This window comes from Papio anubis, chromosome 3 (assembly GCF_008728515.1).
Source record: "Papio anubis isolate 15944 chromosome 3, Panubis1.0, whole genome shotgun sequence".
Classification (NCBI taxonomy): Eukaryota; Metazoa; Chordata; class Mammalia; order Primates; family Cercopithecidae; genus Papio; species Papio anubis.
This window is the reverse complement of record NC_044978.1, coordinates 95,195,890-95,214,237: the sequence shown is the minus strand read 5'-3', so window position 1 is coordinate 95,214,237 and position 18,348 is coordinate 95,195,890. Positions and strand designations below refer to the sequence as shown.

The window sequence follows — 18,348 nt, the reverse complement described above, 5'->3', positions numbered from 1 at the left end:
ATTTAATTGATTACACCTGTGAGTAAATGAAATATTACATTTTTCTAACTTGCCTAAAGGAATTTCAAATTAAGAGTTTTTGGTACAAATTAATACTTCAGGATATTTAACCCTTTCTGTTCGGTTGGGGATTAAATTAATTAAAGAGAAAAACTAATATGCAACTGGTGATTATTTAAAATAAGGCTAATTTGAGTTTCAATGCCAGATTTAAAATTTGTCTTGTTTTAGCTATAGAAAAATGCTAAGACCACCAGGCGTGGTGGTTCACGCCTGTAATCCCAGCCTTTAGGGAGGCTGAGGCGGGTGGATCACCTGAGGTCAAGAGTTGGATACCAGCCTAGCCAACATGGTGAAACCCCATCTCTACTAAAACTACAAAAAATTAGCCCGGTGTGGTGGCGGATGCCCGTAATCCTAGCTACTCAGGAGACTGAGGCAGGAGAATCGCTGGAACCCGGGAGGTGGAGGCTGCAGTGAGCGTGAGCTGAGATCGTGCCACTGCACTCTAGCCTGGGCAACAAGAGTGAAACTTCGTCTCAAAAAAAAAAAAAAAAAAAAAAGCCAAGGAAACATGAAATGTGCCTGATAACGTGGAATCTTTATAAATGGTAAAAAGACAATTCCCTGTGGTCATTTTCTTTATTCTTAGTAACCATCCAAGTATTACAGATATGGTACTGTTGTTCATGGTCCATGACCCCCTCAGAGTTATTGCAGGTAGACTTTGAAAAATATGCATCCCAAATGTTATCTGTAGATGTGATAAATATCAGGCCTAGCAGATACATGAACTATTTTACAAATCTATATTTATTTTAGTGAATAAAATAATGTATTATTGAATAATTAAGTTGTGTGTTAGTTTAACCATTGACTAGTAAAAGCATTGTCACTATACAGAAGAAAGGGAGGAGAAAAACTAGAGATTAAAATTTATTTAAGAGATATTGTCACAATTGCTTGTATGGATTTTGTTTAAATTTAGATTAGAGGAAACTGTTAAAAAGACACTTGAGACAATTGGGGAAATTTGAGTGCTCATTAGTAGTTGATATTGTATTATTAATATAAATATTATAATGGTATTAACTTATTTTTACAAAGTAAATCCTTGTCTTAGAGAGATGCATAATGAATTATCTACAGATGAAATGTTATGTCTCGAATTTGCTTTAGAATAATCCAGGGTGGTGGGATAGAGGTTGGGGGAAGTGGATGAAGATATGAATGAAACATGATTTGCCATGAGTTAATTGTTGAAGCTGGGAATGGTGGGGGATTCATTATACTACTCTTAATAATTTTGCACTAATTTGAAATTTTCCATAATAAAAAACTTAGAAAAAATGTCATGCAACATTATTGAAGGAGGATATCTGCAGCACTAGGTGACACTGGTGTATAAAATGTGTTCAGAAGTAGGGATGGATATGAGTAACATACAGGTGTACTTACTATAAACACACCTAATGTGTAAATGTATTTTGTTTTTCTTCAGAGCTGAAGCCATTTATTGGTATCTTGGATGGGTAACATCTAAATGCTTAATTCCTGAAACCACTCAAGAGTCATAGGATTAGACGATCCAAGTTACCACCAGGAAATTACTGTCTCAAGTGATACGGTAAGATTATAGTAAATATTCTCAAGGTTTAAATAGTGATTGAGGTCTGAAAAGATTTTTAAATGCTGTATTTTAGCTGTGAGGTTCTACTATAATTTCTTGATCCTATAACTATTATACCAGGAGTTGAAAGTTGTGGTAATCGTTAGCTAAAGTGCTTAGAAGTATCAACATGTAAACAAGGCTTTGTGGCATTTCCTCCTCATAGATCCTGTTAATAATAAATACAGTTTCATTACTGGAGTGCGTCCCCTTTGTTGTATGTCTCAGAGTGGATCCTTTCGATGTTTATTAGCAATCAACACCTTTAACGAGGGGGCCTAGGAAACTGATGAAACATAGAAAATTGAACTGCAGTGCAGGCTTAACAAAGGTTTGGCCAACCCTAGGCAGAATATTGTAACTGTGAGAGTTTATTTCCCTTTTTAAGTAGCCAGCTTTTTGGGTAGAGAGAGACGTATCTTCAGTGCCTGTGTATCTTGCACAGATCATTAGAGAAGCTATTCAACAAATATTTGTTGAATGAAGCAAATCAGAGAAAAATCTATGGGCTCTTCTATAACACCTAATCCTGTCCCTATTACCTTAACCCCTTCCTCTCTCCAGTTGAAAGTGCAGTTGAGAATGGTGAGGTTAACAGTGACACAAATGGTTGTCTTGCATGTCATGAACAAACATGAATTAGCATTCTATGTACCACTGTGTTTCTGGGCTTCATAGATAAGGACGACCTGCAGAGAGACCTGGGGAAAACCACAGACATAAAATGGAAATAACATGGGATCATATCCAGAGAGAGAGGGAGGGACAGAGAGAGAAAGGAATGAGTTTTAGGTATATTAAGGCATGCAGTTTACCATTCTAACCAGTTGTTTTTTCTGTTTGTGGGGAATAGACTGATTGGATCTTAATTTTGACACTTTTATGCTTGAAGATTAAGAGACAATCTGCTTCTAAAAATCAGTGCTTTTTTTCCTGTTGAATATATACCTGCTTCAGGGCAACAAATTTGTGTCTTTTACTTGACTTTGTTGTTTTTTTCCTATAGGAGTTCTTGAGACAAGATTTGTATTAATAAATCCTTAAACTTTCTCTGAACCTTAATACTATATTAATGCTTTACATGGAAAGAATATTTAATTAATGCTTTTTACATAAATAAAAAAAGGATAGTTGACTTAATAAGTAATGTGGCAGGAGAATAAGGATTAAAAACAAAGTAATTCAGAACCAGAAATTTACCCATTTTTCTTTTTTTTCTAATTTTTATTATACTTTTAAGTTCCGGGGTACATGTGCAGAACATGCAGGTTTGTTACATAGGTATACACGTAACATGGTGACTTGCTGCACCCATCAACTCATCATCTACATTAGGTATTTCTCCTAATGCTATTCCTCCCCTAGCCCGCCACTGCCCAACAGGTCCCGGTGTGTGATGTTCCCCTCCCCGTGTCCGTGAGTTCTCATTGTTCAACTCCCACTTATGAGTGAGAGCATGCGGTGTTTGGTTTTCTGTTCTTGTGTTAATTTGCTGAGAATGATGGTTTCCAGCTTCATTCATGTCCATGCAAAGGACGTGAACTCATTCTTTTTTATGGCTGCATAGTATTCTATGGTGTATATGTGCTACATTTTCTTTCTCCAGTTTATCATTGATGGGCATTTGGGTTGGTTCCAAATCTTTGCTATTGTGAATAGTGCCGCAATACACATATGTGTGCATGATTCTTTATAATAGAATGATTTATAATTCTTTGGGTAGATACCCAGTAATGGGATTGCTGGGTCAAATGGTATTTCTAGGTCTAGATCCTTGAGGAATCGTCACGTTGTCTTCCACAATGTTTGAACTAATTTACACTCCCATGAACAGTATAAAAGTGTTTCTGTTTCTCTCTATCCGTTCCAGCATCTGTTGTTTCCTGACTTTTTAATGATCACCATTCTAACTGGCATGAGGTGGTATCTCAATGTGGTTTTGATTTGCATTATCTAATGACCAGTGAAGATGAGCTTTTTTTCATATGTTTGGTGGCTGCATAAATGTCTTCTTTTGAGAAGTGTCTGCCCATATCCTTTGACCACTTTTTGATGCGGTTGTTTTTTTCTTGTACATTTGTTTAAGTTCTTTGTAGATTATGGATATTAACCTTTTGTCAGATGGATAGATTGCAGAATTTTTCTCCCATTCTGTAGGTTGCCTTTTCACTCTGATGATAGTTTCTTTGGCTGTGCAAAATCTCTTTAGTTTAATTAGATCCCATTTGTCAATTTTGGCTTTTGTTGCTATTGCTTTTGATGTTTTAGTCATGAAGTCTTTGCCCATGCCTATGTCCTGAATGGTATTGCCTGGGTTTTCTTCTAGGGTTTTTATGATTTTAGGTCTTAGATTTAAGTCTTTAATCCATCTAGAGTTAATTTTTTCAATGATTTTTTTTCTGATTTCTATGTAGACCATTTGTGCTTCATCTTTTGAAATACTATGCAAATCATTTTCTTCATGTTGAGCATTGGAAGAATGAGATTGTATTGTATTTCACTAAGTGAATCAGATTTTTAAAATTATTATGTGTCATTAGAAGTTATAGATATGATTGCTTAGGGGTTTTACCCTGTTACCTTTGTGTTTTCATTTCCTTCTTGTTCACTTAACAACCACACCAGAGCGCAGGCAAAGGAAGGGAGAGAACTTTCAGTTTTCAAAGTCTTTTGTAGGTATTCCTTTATTGGATTCTCTTGTTATACTTCTCAATTACATTAAGGCAGTAGGATTGACTACTTTTGCTATTTGAAAATATTTTGTAGGGTGCTTAATTATTTTGAAAATCATATAATGTTATGACTGTGTTTCTTGAATTTAAGAATTTATACTTTCAGTTCTTCAACTTTATGTTTTTAGATCCATATATTTAAAATTATCAAATTTTTTTTGGTTCTTCATGCCAAAGTTTTCACCATTACTATTGATAAGTATCATTGATTTTAATAGGGAGGTTTTTTTTGGCATTTAAAAGTCACCTTAGAATGTTCGTAATATAGAATAAAGTTTTAAATGACTCCTTTTCATGTTTTATAAAGGTTGACATTCCTGAGGTGTGTTAGTGAATTTTCAAAATGATAAGAATTATCTTTTGAATACAAGTTACTGTTTTACACATCAACTCTAAACTTATTTAAAAGACAGACACACCTCAGGCCAAAGTAAATTTCTCTTTACGTGATCACAGTGAAAGTTTTCAAAATGTAAATGTTAAACTAGTTGGATGCTCAACATTTTATGGTCTCAGTATTGTCGTTAACACCCATTGTACATGTAGGTGTACATGAAGTGCAGTTTCATGGTCTATAGCTGTTTGGTTTGTTATCAGCATGAACAGTAAATGTCCTAAAAATCAGCTTCAAAACAGCTGGCAATTGACTGGGGTTTAGCACCGCCTAAATTCACATGACGTTTATTTGCTCTTTGACACAAATAGTGTACCTGAACTTCTCATCGAGGAAGTTGGTATAAGCACCTTTCTGTGTGCTTGTGAGTCTAGTAATGTAGAAGAACCTTGAAATGGATTTTTTAAAGAGAGTTGTTCCTCCCATTCTTTCGGGAGATGTGGTTTTGGATACTAGTACTCAGGAAAGTTCCCCAAGATTAGTTAAGATGAAACATCTGAGCTCGCTTTCATCTGAGAAGACGGTAGATGAGCAAGGCAGAACCAATTTCTGTCATAGTAATTATGACAAATACGAACACCAACAACTAGGTAAAGTAGAAACATATTTCTTTCCATCCTTTAAAAAAGTATTTTAGAAAAGTAAAACTATTTTTGCAAGTATGAATTCTAGTGAGCACAACTATTTTGAAAATCAAGTTTAAATATTAAAATGTTTAATGAAGTATATAGTTGACCTACTTTTTTAATAAAATTTTTCTTCAAGTATAGCTGGAGAAATATTTATGCTGTAAGTCAAGATAAAACTTAATGTACTTAATAGTTTTGATGGTCTTTGGAAAATATTTTTGAAACGTTATTGACAATATATTAGTTATGCCTATAGGATATGCAAACAAAAAATAAGATACTGAATTTTATCTGTTACTATAGAAACCATTTAAATTTTGTTTAAAAATATGTTCCATTGTTTTATTTTAAAAGATAATATTTGGGGTGAAATATTAAAAAGTTAAATCTTTGAATAGAACAAGGATTATTTTGTATCATAGTATTTTTGTTATGTGTAATCCTGCAAAGTTAAATATAATGTTCTTTAAAGTTTGAGAGAATAATAGTTAATATGTTTTAGGATAAACATCAGCTTGCATATAGTAACTAACAAATATTAGAGGAAAGGAAAATTACTTAGGAAAAAGATGAAAAAATGCTTCAAGTTTTCAGATATTTGATTAACACAGTTTAAAATGTTCTTTATTTTTTTTTTTTAATTTTAGGGAGTAAATAGCTGTGCCTATAAATTAATGTGCTATTTAGTAGAAGGGAGTTTCTGTAAACCTTCTGCAAGTTTGATATGTATTATAGTTGTTTTCTATGCATATTTTAATATGTATACATATGTAAGCATGCACATACACATTTTTATTAGCATAATTTGACAAAATGAGACTTATTGTCCAAGTCATTCTGATACTTGCTTTTTCATTTAGTACATCATAGGTATCTTCCTGTCTCATTTGAAATGCGCTTTGTTGTGTGAATATAATGATTTATTCAGTTCCTTATAGAGGAACATTTAGAATGACTACTTTTTAGTTATTAAAAATAATTATGTAATATTCATTGATACTTCATACCTTGGGATAATTACTTATTAGTATAAAATTTCATATTAAAATTGTTTTACATTTTATTTTTTAAAATTGACATCATAATTGTACATATTCATGGTTACATAGCGCTGTTTTGATACTTACAATGTATAGTGATCTTAGAGTGATTAGCATATCTATCATCTCAGATATTTTTCATTTATTTGTGTTAGAAACATTCAGTATTTTCCTTCTAGCTATTTAAAACTGTATATTATTACTATGGTCATCCTACAGTGGTATAGAACACTAGAACTTATTTCTCCTATCTAGCTGCAATTTTGTATCTTTTAACAAATCTCTCCCTATTCCCTCACCTTCCCCCTGCTCTTCCTGGACTCTCCTATCTTCTGTTCTACTGCCTTTTAAGTTTTGATAGACAATGCCATTACCTTTGAAAACATTATGATTTTAAGCTCCTTAGGGTAGGATATGAGAATTCCTATTACCTTATATTCTCCCTAGCATCGTTTCATGTCAGTTTAAAAAATAGTATCATATTTATGAGAAACCATACTTTCTTTTTAAAAAATACCAGTTATGTAAAAGAATAAAGAGGGAGCTTTTACATTTTAGAAAGAAATATATATTGATGTCTACTGTGTACTGGTATTAGGAGTTACCAGTTTTTTATACTGTTCGCTTATTTGAGTAGAAGTGGAAATGATGCCACTGATGGGTTGGCACCTCCTAATTTTAATTAAAAAATTTATAAATCAGCCAGTACTTGGTTTTGTGTTCAACAGTGTATATGCATAAGTGAAAATATGTGTATATTAATATGTGCAGTTACTTGAATCATTTAGTTGTTTTTTTCACTTTACTACAGCCTACGTAATTGAACTTGGTATTTAAATGTAATATGGTATGCCTGTTTATATGACTCCTTAGTTTTATCTCTTAACTTGTTTTTTTTTTTAAAGACTATCTTATACTCTTAAATACAGCACACATGTTACAAGGTATAATACTTAGATTTTATAATTTGTATTAATTTGCAAATTAGCAGTCAGTTTCTGTTTGATTAAGAATTTCCCATGGTATATATGTTTTTACTAATCAAGATCAAAATAAAGCATAATCATGAAACAACAAATAATCTGATGTCTGTTGAAATTTCTGAGGCTAGAGGTTCTTTGTGGAATAACTCTTGCATGATTTTTCTCTTCAAAAATAAAATTCAGGACTGAGGATGGGGAAGCAAAAAAAAATAGAATTCAACCTTAGGAAATGACTACTGAAATTTGTAAAGAACTTATTTGGCAATTTATGTAGAGAGATTTGGTTTTAAAGTGTCTGGCTCTTCCATTTCAATGCACTGATCAATTCCTTCTCTCTCTCTCTCTCTCTCTCTCTCTTTTTTTTTTTTTGTTTTTTTGAGACAGAGTTTTGCTCTGGTGCCAGGCTGGAGAGCAGTGGCACGATCTTGGCTGACTGCAACCTCCACCTCCCAGGTTCAAGCAATTCTCCTGCCTCAGCCCCCCCGAATAGCTGGGATTACAGGCACATGCCACCACACCCAGCTAATTTTTGTATTTTTAGTAGAGACAGGGTTTCACCATGTTGGCCAGGATGGTCTCGATCTCTTGACCTCGTGATCCGCCTGCCTCGGCCTCCCAAAGTGCTGGGATTACAGGCATGAGCCACCCCACCCGGCCAGTTCCTTCTGTTGAATCTCAAGATTTGATACTAAATTTATATTGCATATACAAATTGTAAATACAACCGTTCATACCAATGTACACATAGGTTACTTGCATCTCAACATAAGTGAATCTTACTTCCTATTTACTGGTGGTTCTGGGATAGAGATAATGCAGTGGTTTAGCCAGAAGTCATAAAAATATGACTAGTACAGTTCACCTAAGGGGTGTTCCCAGTTTTGTTCATTTAATGAAAGGAGAAATCGATGATATGGAGAGATTTCACGTAAAAAGATGCAAAGAAAGAGCTATTAGAGAAAAACTGGCATGTAATCTCAAAGCTTTATACTTGAATCAGTTGTTTCTAACTTCTTTAATTACTAATTCAATATTTAAAAAGTTATTTTTTCAGGCTGGTGCGGTGGCTCACGCTTGTAATCCTAGCACTTTGGGAGGCTGAAGCAGGCGGATCACCTGAGGTTAAGGAGTTTGAGATCAGTCTGGCCAACATGGCAAAACCCTGTCTCTACTAAAAATACAAAAATTAGCTGGGCATGGTGGCAGGCACCTGTAATCCCAGCTACTTGGGAAGCTGAGGCAGGAGAATCACTTGAACCCAGTAGGCGGAGGTTGCAGTGAGCTAAGATCGCACCATTGCATTCCAACTGGGCAACAGAGGGAGACTCTGTCTCAAAAAAAAAAGTTATTTTTTCTAAGAGATTTTAGATAAGATTGTAATCTGTATTGACAGTTGTACATTTGTGAGAGAATCAACCATGAATAAATCTAGCTTAGAATATGTAGAAATCTGCCTGCAGCTTTTAACTACAGAATTATTTATAGATGTTTATGATTTAACAAAAATATGTGTAATTTGCAGGGAATGATATTTTAAAGATTCTTTGCTATTGATAATTTTTTTTTTAACTTTCTTTAAATGTTAAGTAGCCTAATATTTTAAAAATTTTCCTAGAAGTTCTCAAACAACTCTTTGGTTTCACCAATATCCTCTATTCCTCTGTAAAATATATTTTTAAATGCTTGTAGCACACTACTACACACTGATGAAATTCTCTGGTACCATTTCTGCTCCTAATAGGCTAAGTTGTGGGCTTAACAAGAATCGGTTATATTTTTAAACAAATCTGTTTATGCCAGTTATACTTATTATTGTGATTATGTAATTCAATTAAATATTACATAATTCAGTAAAGTGTGCAATTCAAAAGCAAGAGTTGTTTCAGTGTAAATGAAGTTGAATGCTTTGGTTAGACTTCATAAAGATGAATTCCTGAAAAAAATGTGCATTTGAATTACATATAGGCCAGGAAAGTATACAAGATTGGAAGAATTTTGCCCTTGGATACCTTCAGTTTCTTGTGCCACTTTAAAAAAACTGAAACTTGGCTGGGCGCGGTGGCTCACACCTGTAATCCCAGCACTTTGGGAGGCCAAGGTGGGCATATCACGAGGTCAGGAGATCGAGACCATCCTGGCTAACACAGTGAAACCCTGTCTCTAATAAAAATACAAAAAAATTAGCCGGGCATGGTGGCGGGAGCCCGTGTAGTCCCAGCTACTCGGGAGGCTGAGGCGGAAAATGTCATGAACCTGGGAGGCAGAGCTTGCAGTGAGCTGAGATTGTGCCACTGTGCTCCAGCCTGGGCTACAGAGCAAGACTCCGTCTCAAAAAAAAAAAAAGAAAAAAGAAAAAATAAATTGAAGCTTGAAGTTATAGCTGATGTACATGGGTTTTGTTTCAGGCAAAAAGACAATGATGTAATCAGCGTATCTGCCTTGCAAGATAAGGCCTTGGCACTATATCAAAAGGCTGGGGAATAAACATGAATTTTATATTTTAAGTTAAAATACAACTTTTAGTGAACCTCTTGATCTGTTTTTCCCCCCTGATTTCTACTTTAATGGAGTTTTGGATTAAATAATTAGACAACAGCTGTGATTTACAGCAAAGGGCTTCTACTATGTATTGCTGTATGTTGCAATTTTTTTTTTTTTTTTTTTGGGATAGAGTGCGGTGGAGCGATCTCTCGGTTTACTGCAAGCTCCGCCTCCCGGGTTCACGTCATTCTCCTGCCTCAGCCTCCCAAGTAGCTGGGACTACAGGAGCCTGCCACCACGCCCAGCTAATTTTTTGTATTTTTAGTGGAGACGGGGTTTCACCGTGTTAGCCTGGATGGTCTCGATCTCCTGACCTCGAGATCTGCCCACCTCGGCCTCCCTATGTTGCAGATTTTAAGAGAAATAAATCATTTATTTGCTGCTACTACTTAATAAAAAATAAATCAAAATGATCACATATATATCATATTATATGTGATATAATCTTATCCCATTCATGAGATGCTTAAATATCCCTAGGCTGTTTTTGTGTGTGTGTGTGTGTGTAAAGTCCTAATCATGTGATCCAAGACAGGTTACACTGATAAATACTAGTAGAATTGGAACATATAATATCTATATTCAAGTATAAAGGTTGGTGGGAGGAAGATATTTACTGATTCAGAATGTACTACAATGTTTTCTGACTGTTGAAGAGAGAATTATAGGTATAGTCATGAGGAGATCATAAAAACCCGGCAGTGTGTGTTTCCATATACTTTTGGGTAACAGCTGCGAAGTCCTTCTATCTCTAGGATTGGGTTATTTTATTCTGATGGAATCAATATTGTTGTTGTTCATTCCATTTGGAATCAAGGATAAGGGTTAATGTGACAAAAAACAATTTATTTTAACATTGATTTTTATAAAATTCATCAAGAACAGAGACAATGATACATTTAACAGAAGAAGATATATACTACCGTTAAGAATGAAAGAAACATATGAGCACCATCTATATTCTGGACACTGTTAACTTGTTTTATTTTACTAATAACTGAAGTGATCTCATTTGTCTACCTATTTAGTACATATGTGTTCCATTCCCCCCATCAAATAGAATATAAGCTGAGCATGAACTTTGTTTTGTTTGATGTGTTTCAAGGCTTGGGACATAATAGTTGCTCACTGATTAAAGTGAGTGAATGTTATCTGTCTAAGTCCTCTTGACAACCCTGTGAGACAGGTCGTTATCTAGAATTTGAAACATTCATGGAAACTTAAATTATTTGAGGTCTTTGGATTACTAAGTGGTATAACCATGCCACTGTTTTAAAATAAGGCATTTGCTCCTTCTACTCTGTTGCATTGCATTATTGTTTGATGTTTTTGAATATGTATACAGTATTTTTTTTAAAAGACTAGTGTGTCTGATGGGTGCAGTGTCATGCACCAGTAGTCCCAGCTACTTATGAGATTGAGGCTGGAGAACTACCTGAACCCAGGAGTTCCAGTCTGCAGTATGCAACGATGGCACCTGTGAATAGCCACTGCATTCCAGCTTGGGCAGCATAGCGAGACTCTGTCTCTTAAAAAAATAAAGACTACTGTATCTATTAAGTTTTATTATTCTATTAAAGAGCATATACTTTTTTGGTGCTTTCATTTTAATTAAGATATATTTTAATAGGAAAAAACTTTAATTCTAGTGTATATTAAACATTACTTTTTGAAACTGTCTTTTACTTTAATGATCAGTTGATAATTAGTTTTTGTAGCACTGTGGTAAGATAAACTGATTAAGTAAATGACTATTTTACATGACTATTACAAAACAAGACACACATATTGGTTCCATTTCATTACAAAGCGTTAATGACTTCATGATATATAAATGTTTAAATCGTATACTGGTATACCTCTCTCTAGGTATTCAGCACAGCTCACTAGCAGGGACAACCCACAATGTAGCACTTATTTTACTAACTGGATTTCCTTAGTAAGTGATCTTTTCAGTTTTGTTTTCGTAGAACCATTGCTCTCAGTTGTTAACTTGTGTTAAGTCCAGATTACAATATTTTTGTTTGATACTCTTAATATTGGGTAGAGGAATAACATGACAGGCCACTTTCTTTTTAGAAGGGAGCAAAGTGGGTAATGAGTGACTTAAGTCTTCATTGAAGACCAGACTATTCTTAAGGAGTTTAGAGAAGGTCCTGGGAGAAAATTGAGTTGAGGTTTCTGACATTTCAAATGCTTATGATATTGATACACTGAAGGAGATGGAGAATTGTTTGGAATTCAGAAGTGATTAAAAAAAAAAAAAAGGTTGCTGGGCAGCGCAATGCCAGGAAGAACCTGAGCTCCAAATTGTAATCAGTTTGTTATGGAACTTTCAGCCTGACCAAGATAGAACCTCACACTTACTATGTAAGTGTGTGAAGGAGGTCAGGACTTCTTTTTCCTGCTACAAATAAGATTTGGAAGCACTGGGCTTTCATAGTGTCATAGTGTGAAATAAGTTCCTTTTCTTAACAGGGTCTTCAGAGTACTTTTCAGACTGTAATCACTGGAGGATTTAGGAGAAGCCTTATTGGGTTGTTGTATTCGTGTCTTCTCTTATCTTCCGGGAATTCTCATGACAAAGGAGGGATACTGGGAATACCTACAGTCATGATGGGGCACCAGGCAGTGAAATGTTGAGAAAGGAGGGAGATGGAGCTTCCATCCAGACTAAGCTGAGCTGTATCAGTGACTTGCCTTGAATCGGCTACTTAATCGCTCTAGACTAGTTAACCTCACCTATCAATTTGAATCATATCTTTCTAGCATTGTTTTCAAGATTATAAAAAATTGTCAACAAAATTGACAATTGTTCAGTAAATGGTGGCTATTGTTATTACAAAGACTTTTTGATTTTTATTTGGATATAGATGAATCAATTTAATTACAAATTTAACCTTGGAGCATTCTGTCACAGAAAATATTCTAGGAATTTGGATCTAGGTCTTTTATTATGCATAATTCCTGAAAATTTTAGCACTTATAGGACATTTAATGGGGGCTTGAAACAGAGCACCTTTTCCTTTTTTTTTTTTTTTGAGACAGAGTCTTGCTTTGTCGCCCAGGCTGGAGTACAGTGGTGTGATCTTGGCTCACTGCAACCTCTGCCTCCCAGGTTCAAGCGATTCTTGTTCTTCACCCTCCTGGGTAGCTGGGGTTACAGACGTGCACCACCAGGCCCGGCTAATTTTTTTTTTTTTTTTTTTTTGAGATGGAGTTTTGCTCTTGTTGCCCAGGCTGGAGTGCAATGGCGCGATCTCGGCTCACCACAACCTCTGCCTCCCGGGTTCAAGTGATTCTCCTGCCTCAGCCTCCTGAGTAGCTGGGATTACAGGCATGTGTTACCATGCCCAGCTAATTTTGTTTTTTTGTAGAGAAGGGGTTTCACCATGTTGGCCAGGATGGTCTCGAACTCCTGACCTCAGGTGATATACCTGCCTCAGTCTCCTTAAGTGCTGAGATTACAGGTGTGAGCCACCACACCTGGCCCTGTCTTTCCTTCTTTGTTCATAATGTGTGTCTTCCATATAGCTACTGCCAAATGATTGTGTGATTCAGATACAAAGGTTTTTAAAGAAGTTCGTGCAACAGTACTGTATCAGTAGTTTTTGCTAGGTGTTTTAATAGTTAATCTAATCACTTCTTAAGTATCTTTTTAAGGTGCTTAACATCACTGATGATCAGAGAAGTGTAAATCAAAACTACAGTGAGATATCATCTCATCCCAGTTAAAAATGACTTTTATCCAAAAGACAGGCAGTAACAAATGCTGGTGAGGATGCAGAGAAAAGGGAACCCTTATACACTATTGGTGGGAATGTACATTAGTACAACCACTATGGAGAACTGTACAGAGGTTCCTCAGGAATCTAAAAATAGTGCGACTATATAGGATCCAGCAATCCCAGTACTAGGTGTATACCCAAAAGAAAGGAAATCAGTATATCAAAGAGGTGTCGTCACTTCCATGTTTATTGCAGCACTATTCATAATAGCCAAGATTTGGAAGCAACCTAAATGTCCACCAGCAGATGAATGGATAAAGAAAATGTGGTACATACACACAGTAGAGTATTATTCAGTTATAAAAAAGGATGAGATTCTGTCACTTGCAGCAACATGGATGGAACTGGAGGTCTTTATGTTAAGTGAAATAAGCCAGGCACAAAAGACAAGCTTCACATGTTCTCACTTATTTGTGGGAGCTAAAAGTTAAAACAGTTGAACTCATGGAGATAGAGTAGAAAGATGGTTACCAGAGGGCTAGGAAAAGCATTGGTGGGATTGGAGGCTAGGAGTGGGGAAGTGGAGGTGGTTAATAGGTACAAAAATATTAATAGTTAGAATGAATAAGATCTAGTATTTGCTAGAACAGCAGGGTGACTATAGTAAAAAAAAATTATATATATATATATATATATATTTATCTCAAGATGGAGTCTCACTCTGTTGCCCAGGCGAGCAGTAGCGCAGTCTCAGCTCACTGCAACCTCCTCCTCCCAGTTTCAAGCAGTCCTCCTGCCTCTGCCTCCCAAGTAGCTGGGATTACAGGTGTGCGCCACCATGCCCCGCTAAGTTTTGTATCTTTAGTGGAGATGGGTTTCGCCATGTTGGCTAGACTGATCTCGAACTCGTGACCTCAAGTGATCCACCCACCTCAGCCTCCCAAAGTGCTGGCATTACAGACATGAGCCACTGCACCAGCCTATAGTAAAAAATAATTTAATTGTACATTTAAGAAAACTAAAAAGGTATAATTAGATTGTTTGGAATGCACAGGATAAATGCTTGTGGTGATGGGTACTCCATTTACTCTGTGATTATCACACACTGCATGCTTGTATGAACATGTCTCATTCACCCCATAAGTATATACACCTACTATGTATTCATAAAAATTAACAGTAAAAAATGATTTCAAAAAATGTAAAAAAATTAAAATTAACAGTAAAAAATTATTTTAAAAGCTATCTTTTTAGACTGCCTCCCAAAGATACACGGATGTTTATTATTAAAAATCGGGGCAATTAAGTATGGTTAAAGTTAGGGTCAGGATCTTTATTTCTTTGGCTTTTAGAAAGAATTTGCAGGAAACTTAATTGAAGTAAACATACATCTGCCTCCTCCATCTTTTAAAAATTTTTATGTATTAAATATATATGTAATAATATGAGGGATATATAAAGAGGATATATAATTAATGATATATAATTTTTATTTAATACGTTTTATTAAAATTTAATTTAATTAATTTATTTATTTTTAAATTTTTAACAATATATTTTATTTAACCCATTATATCTAAAATGTCATTGTAACATGTAATCAATGTGAACTTTTTAATGGAATATTTTACATTCTTTTTAAAAATAAGTCTTTGAAGTCCGGTGTGTATTTTACACTTAGGGCACAACTCCTCAATTTGGACTAGCCACATTTCAAGTGCTCCACAGGCACATGTGGCCAGTGGCTTCTCTTTGGGATAATTCTAGAACCTGAGAATCAGAAAGCAGGAGGAAAACATCACTGAGCAGTCAAAAGCGTTACCACCGTGTCCATATACTACTCCTGCATTTTATAAATAGTTACAGCTAATATCTTTGAGCATTTAATATAAGCCAGACCTTGTGGCTAGCACTTTAAATTATTCATCTATTGAATCTTCATGATAACACCACGAAGGATCTATTAATATTACCCCATTTTTTTTGATGTATATATATATTTTTTATTATACTTTAAGTTCTAGGGTACATGTGTATAATGTGCAGGTTTGTTACATATGTATACTTGTGCCATGTTGGTGTGCTGCACCCATCAGCTTATCAGCACCAGCTCTCGCTGGTCGGGCTGCAGCAGCTGACCAGCACCGATTGTTTGGCACTCCCTAGTGAGATGAACCCAGTACCTCAGTTGAAAATGCAGAAATCACCTGTCTTCTGTGTCGCTGGCGCTGGGAGCTGGAGACTGGAGCTGTTCCTATTCGGCCATCTTGCTCCGCCCCTACATTTAATTTAATTTAATAAAATTTATTAAATAAAATTTATTTATTAAATAAAATTTATATATATCCCTTTAATATAATTTTTTATATATCCTTTATATATATATACACCTTTATAATAATATTATAAATTATAATGCAAATTATACTAGTCACAAGACTAGTGTATATCCAGTATGTATGGGTATGGTGACACTGGTTGTTAAAATATTACAATTTGTCATGTCAGTTGATATTTAGCCACTAATAAATCTCCTCCCCCAGTTGCTTCTGATGCTCAAATACCCCTACCCTCATCCCAGGACCACCATATGTTTCATCAACTAAAGGATGAGGCACACCGTAGGGCTTCCCAGCACTCAGCTCCACTCTGCGGCTGCACCTGCTCTGATTGTTCAGTTACTGCACCTTGCTGGTGGATGACTATTTTGATGATCACAGCTGCTTATTCTTCACTTAAGAAGCAAAAGGAAAGCAGTATTGAATCTAAGGTAAAATAGTTGAAACCAAGGGGATAAGAAAAATGTATTGCTAAGTAAATATATCACAAATAAATAGCAAGTAAAACATACTAAAATAATAAAGGTGTAAAAAGATGAGTAAGACAATAAAATGTCTATCTCAAAATATTGAAAAAATAAAGATACGGTTTTAAAAAGAAGAGTAAAAATAGGTTAAGAAGAATAAAGCTAAGTTGAAGTTTAAAATGTAACTAAAGGAATATACTGTAAAGGTTAAACAAAAATAAAGTGCTATAAAGGGAATTCAGGAACCAATATTCAGTCCAAGGGTTAACCCCACCCAGGTACAACTTGTGGCCTTTGGGTTGAGGCAACTATAGTTATAAGCCTCAAATTCTGGTGACTTCCTGAAACTGGAATCTGCAAGGGGGGTGGAAATCTCTTGTATGACTATCCTTGGGGTTAATAAGTTTTCCTCACCCCCTAACCTCAGTTATTATTCTATTTAACATGAAAGTATTGTTTCTTTTTACCAGATAGTGGGTTGAGGACTGAGTTGGTCTGACTTTTGTGGGTACCCAGAGTTTAGCCCAGTGGCAGGCACTTCTTAAGCAGTTAGTAAACGTTTGTTAAATAAATGTTAAGAGTCCTCTAGCCTTTATGTACCAGAGCAAGTTTTTACTTGTTAACAAGAAGTGCTGTCAGTTGCCATATTTAGCTTACTGACTTGTCCTTCAAAACCATCTAGCAGATTGCTCAGTAGGCAATGGTTCCCTAGGCAAAACCAGTCTTAGTTTCTTTCTTTCTTTTTTTTTTTTTAAGTTTTTTGAGATGGACTGTTCTTCTGTCGCTCAGGCTGGAGTGCAGTGATGCGATCTCCAGCCTTAGTTTCAAAATGAAAAAAGAAAAACAAAAAAACCACTTCAAATTAAGCAAACGATGATCAATCTAGAACAGCAGTTAGTAAACCTTTTCTGTAAAGGGCCAGACAGTAAATATTTTAGGCTTTGCAGGCCACGGGTCTTTGTCACAGGTACTTAGCTCTGGCTTTGTAGAGCCAAAGTGGCTCTAGATGATATGCAAGTGAACGTGTGTGGCTGCGTTTTACTACAACTTTATTTAAAAAAACAGCCGTTGGGCCAAATTTGGCCATGGGTATCAGTTTTCCAACCCCTAAGCTAGACTACAGAAAAGAAGATTGGTAATATCAGAGAACTATATCCAAATAACTTACCTGGGAAATAGAGAATGGAGGCTTTGGCCAGACGCTGTGGCTCTCGCCTGTAATCCCAGCACTTTGGGAAGCCAGGGTGGGCGGATCACCTGAGGTCAGGAGTTCAAGACCAGCATGGCCAACATGGTGAAACCCTGTCTCTACTAAAAATACAAAAATTAGCCAGCTGTAGTGGTGTGCCCTGTAATCCCAGGTACTTGGGAGGCTGAGGCAAGAGAATTGCTTGAACCTGGGAGGCAGAGGTTGCAGTGAGCTGAGATTGCACCCACTGCACTCCAGCCTGGGAGACAGAGCAAGATCTGTCTCAAAACAAAAAGAGAATGGAAGCTGTGAAGAAAGAGTCCAATATTATACTTAGTTCTATTTTTTGTAACCCTTAGAATAGTGTTTAATCTGTAGTAGGTGTTCAATAAATATTAATTTGATTTGAGATCCTACTATATTGCTTATCTTCCTTGGTCTTCAGTTGTCTCATGGAATTTAAGAGATTATGATAAATGATTGCTAAAATCTTTCCAGTTCAAAAAAAAAAAGGGGGGGGTGATTCTGTGACTGTTTTTGGAAGGCCAGATGTTTTATTCTTTAAAGATAACAATTATTGGCTTAACACATTTCCTGTATGTGCCCGGTATCCTGATTTGCGGTTCTGAAGTGGTTG

The 18,348-nt window shown here is 35.6% G+C and overlaps 1 protein-coding gene across 25 annotated transcripts in view; it reads left to right on the top strand.

Annotated features, from left to right (window-relative positions):
- Positions 1-18,348, top strand: part of FRYL (FRY like transcription coactivator) — a 285,578-nt gene that overhangs the window by 81,525 nt on the left and 185,705 nt on the right. For 12 of the 25 annotated variants that reach the window (XM_031664438.1, XM_031664439.1, XM_031664434.1 and 9 more), the window contains one exon: positions 1,502-1,627. The exons of 3 other annotated variants lie outside the window; for them this stretch is intronic. Coding sequence is in view for 9 of the 22 variants with exons in the window: in XM_031664421.1 (XP_031520281.1) it covers positions 5,190-5,385 (196 nt within the window). In the remaining 13 variants the exon portion in view is untranslated. Of the gene's footprint in view, positions 1-1,501; positions 1,628-4,024; positions 5,386-18,348 lie in introns of those variants that run through there. 10 more of the 25 variants (XM_031664426.1, XM_031664425.1, XM_031664422.1 and 7 more) reach the window with 4 other exon arrangements.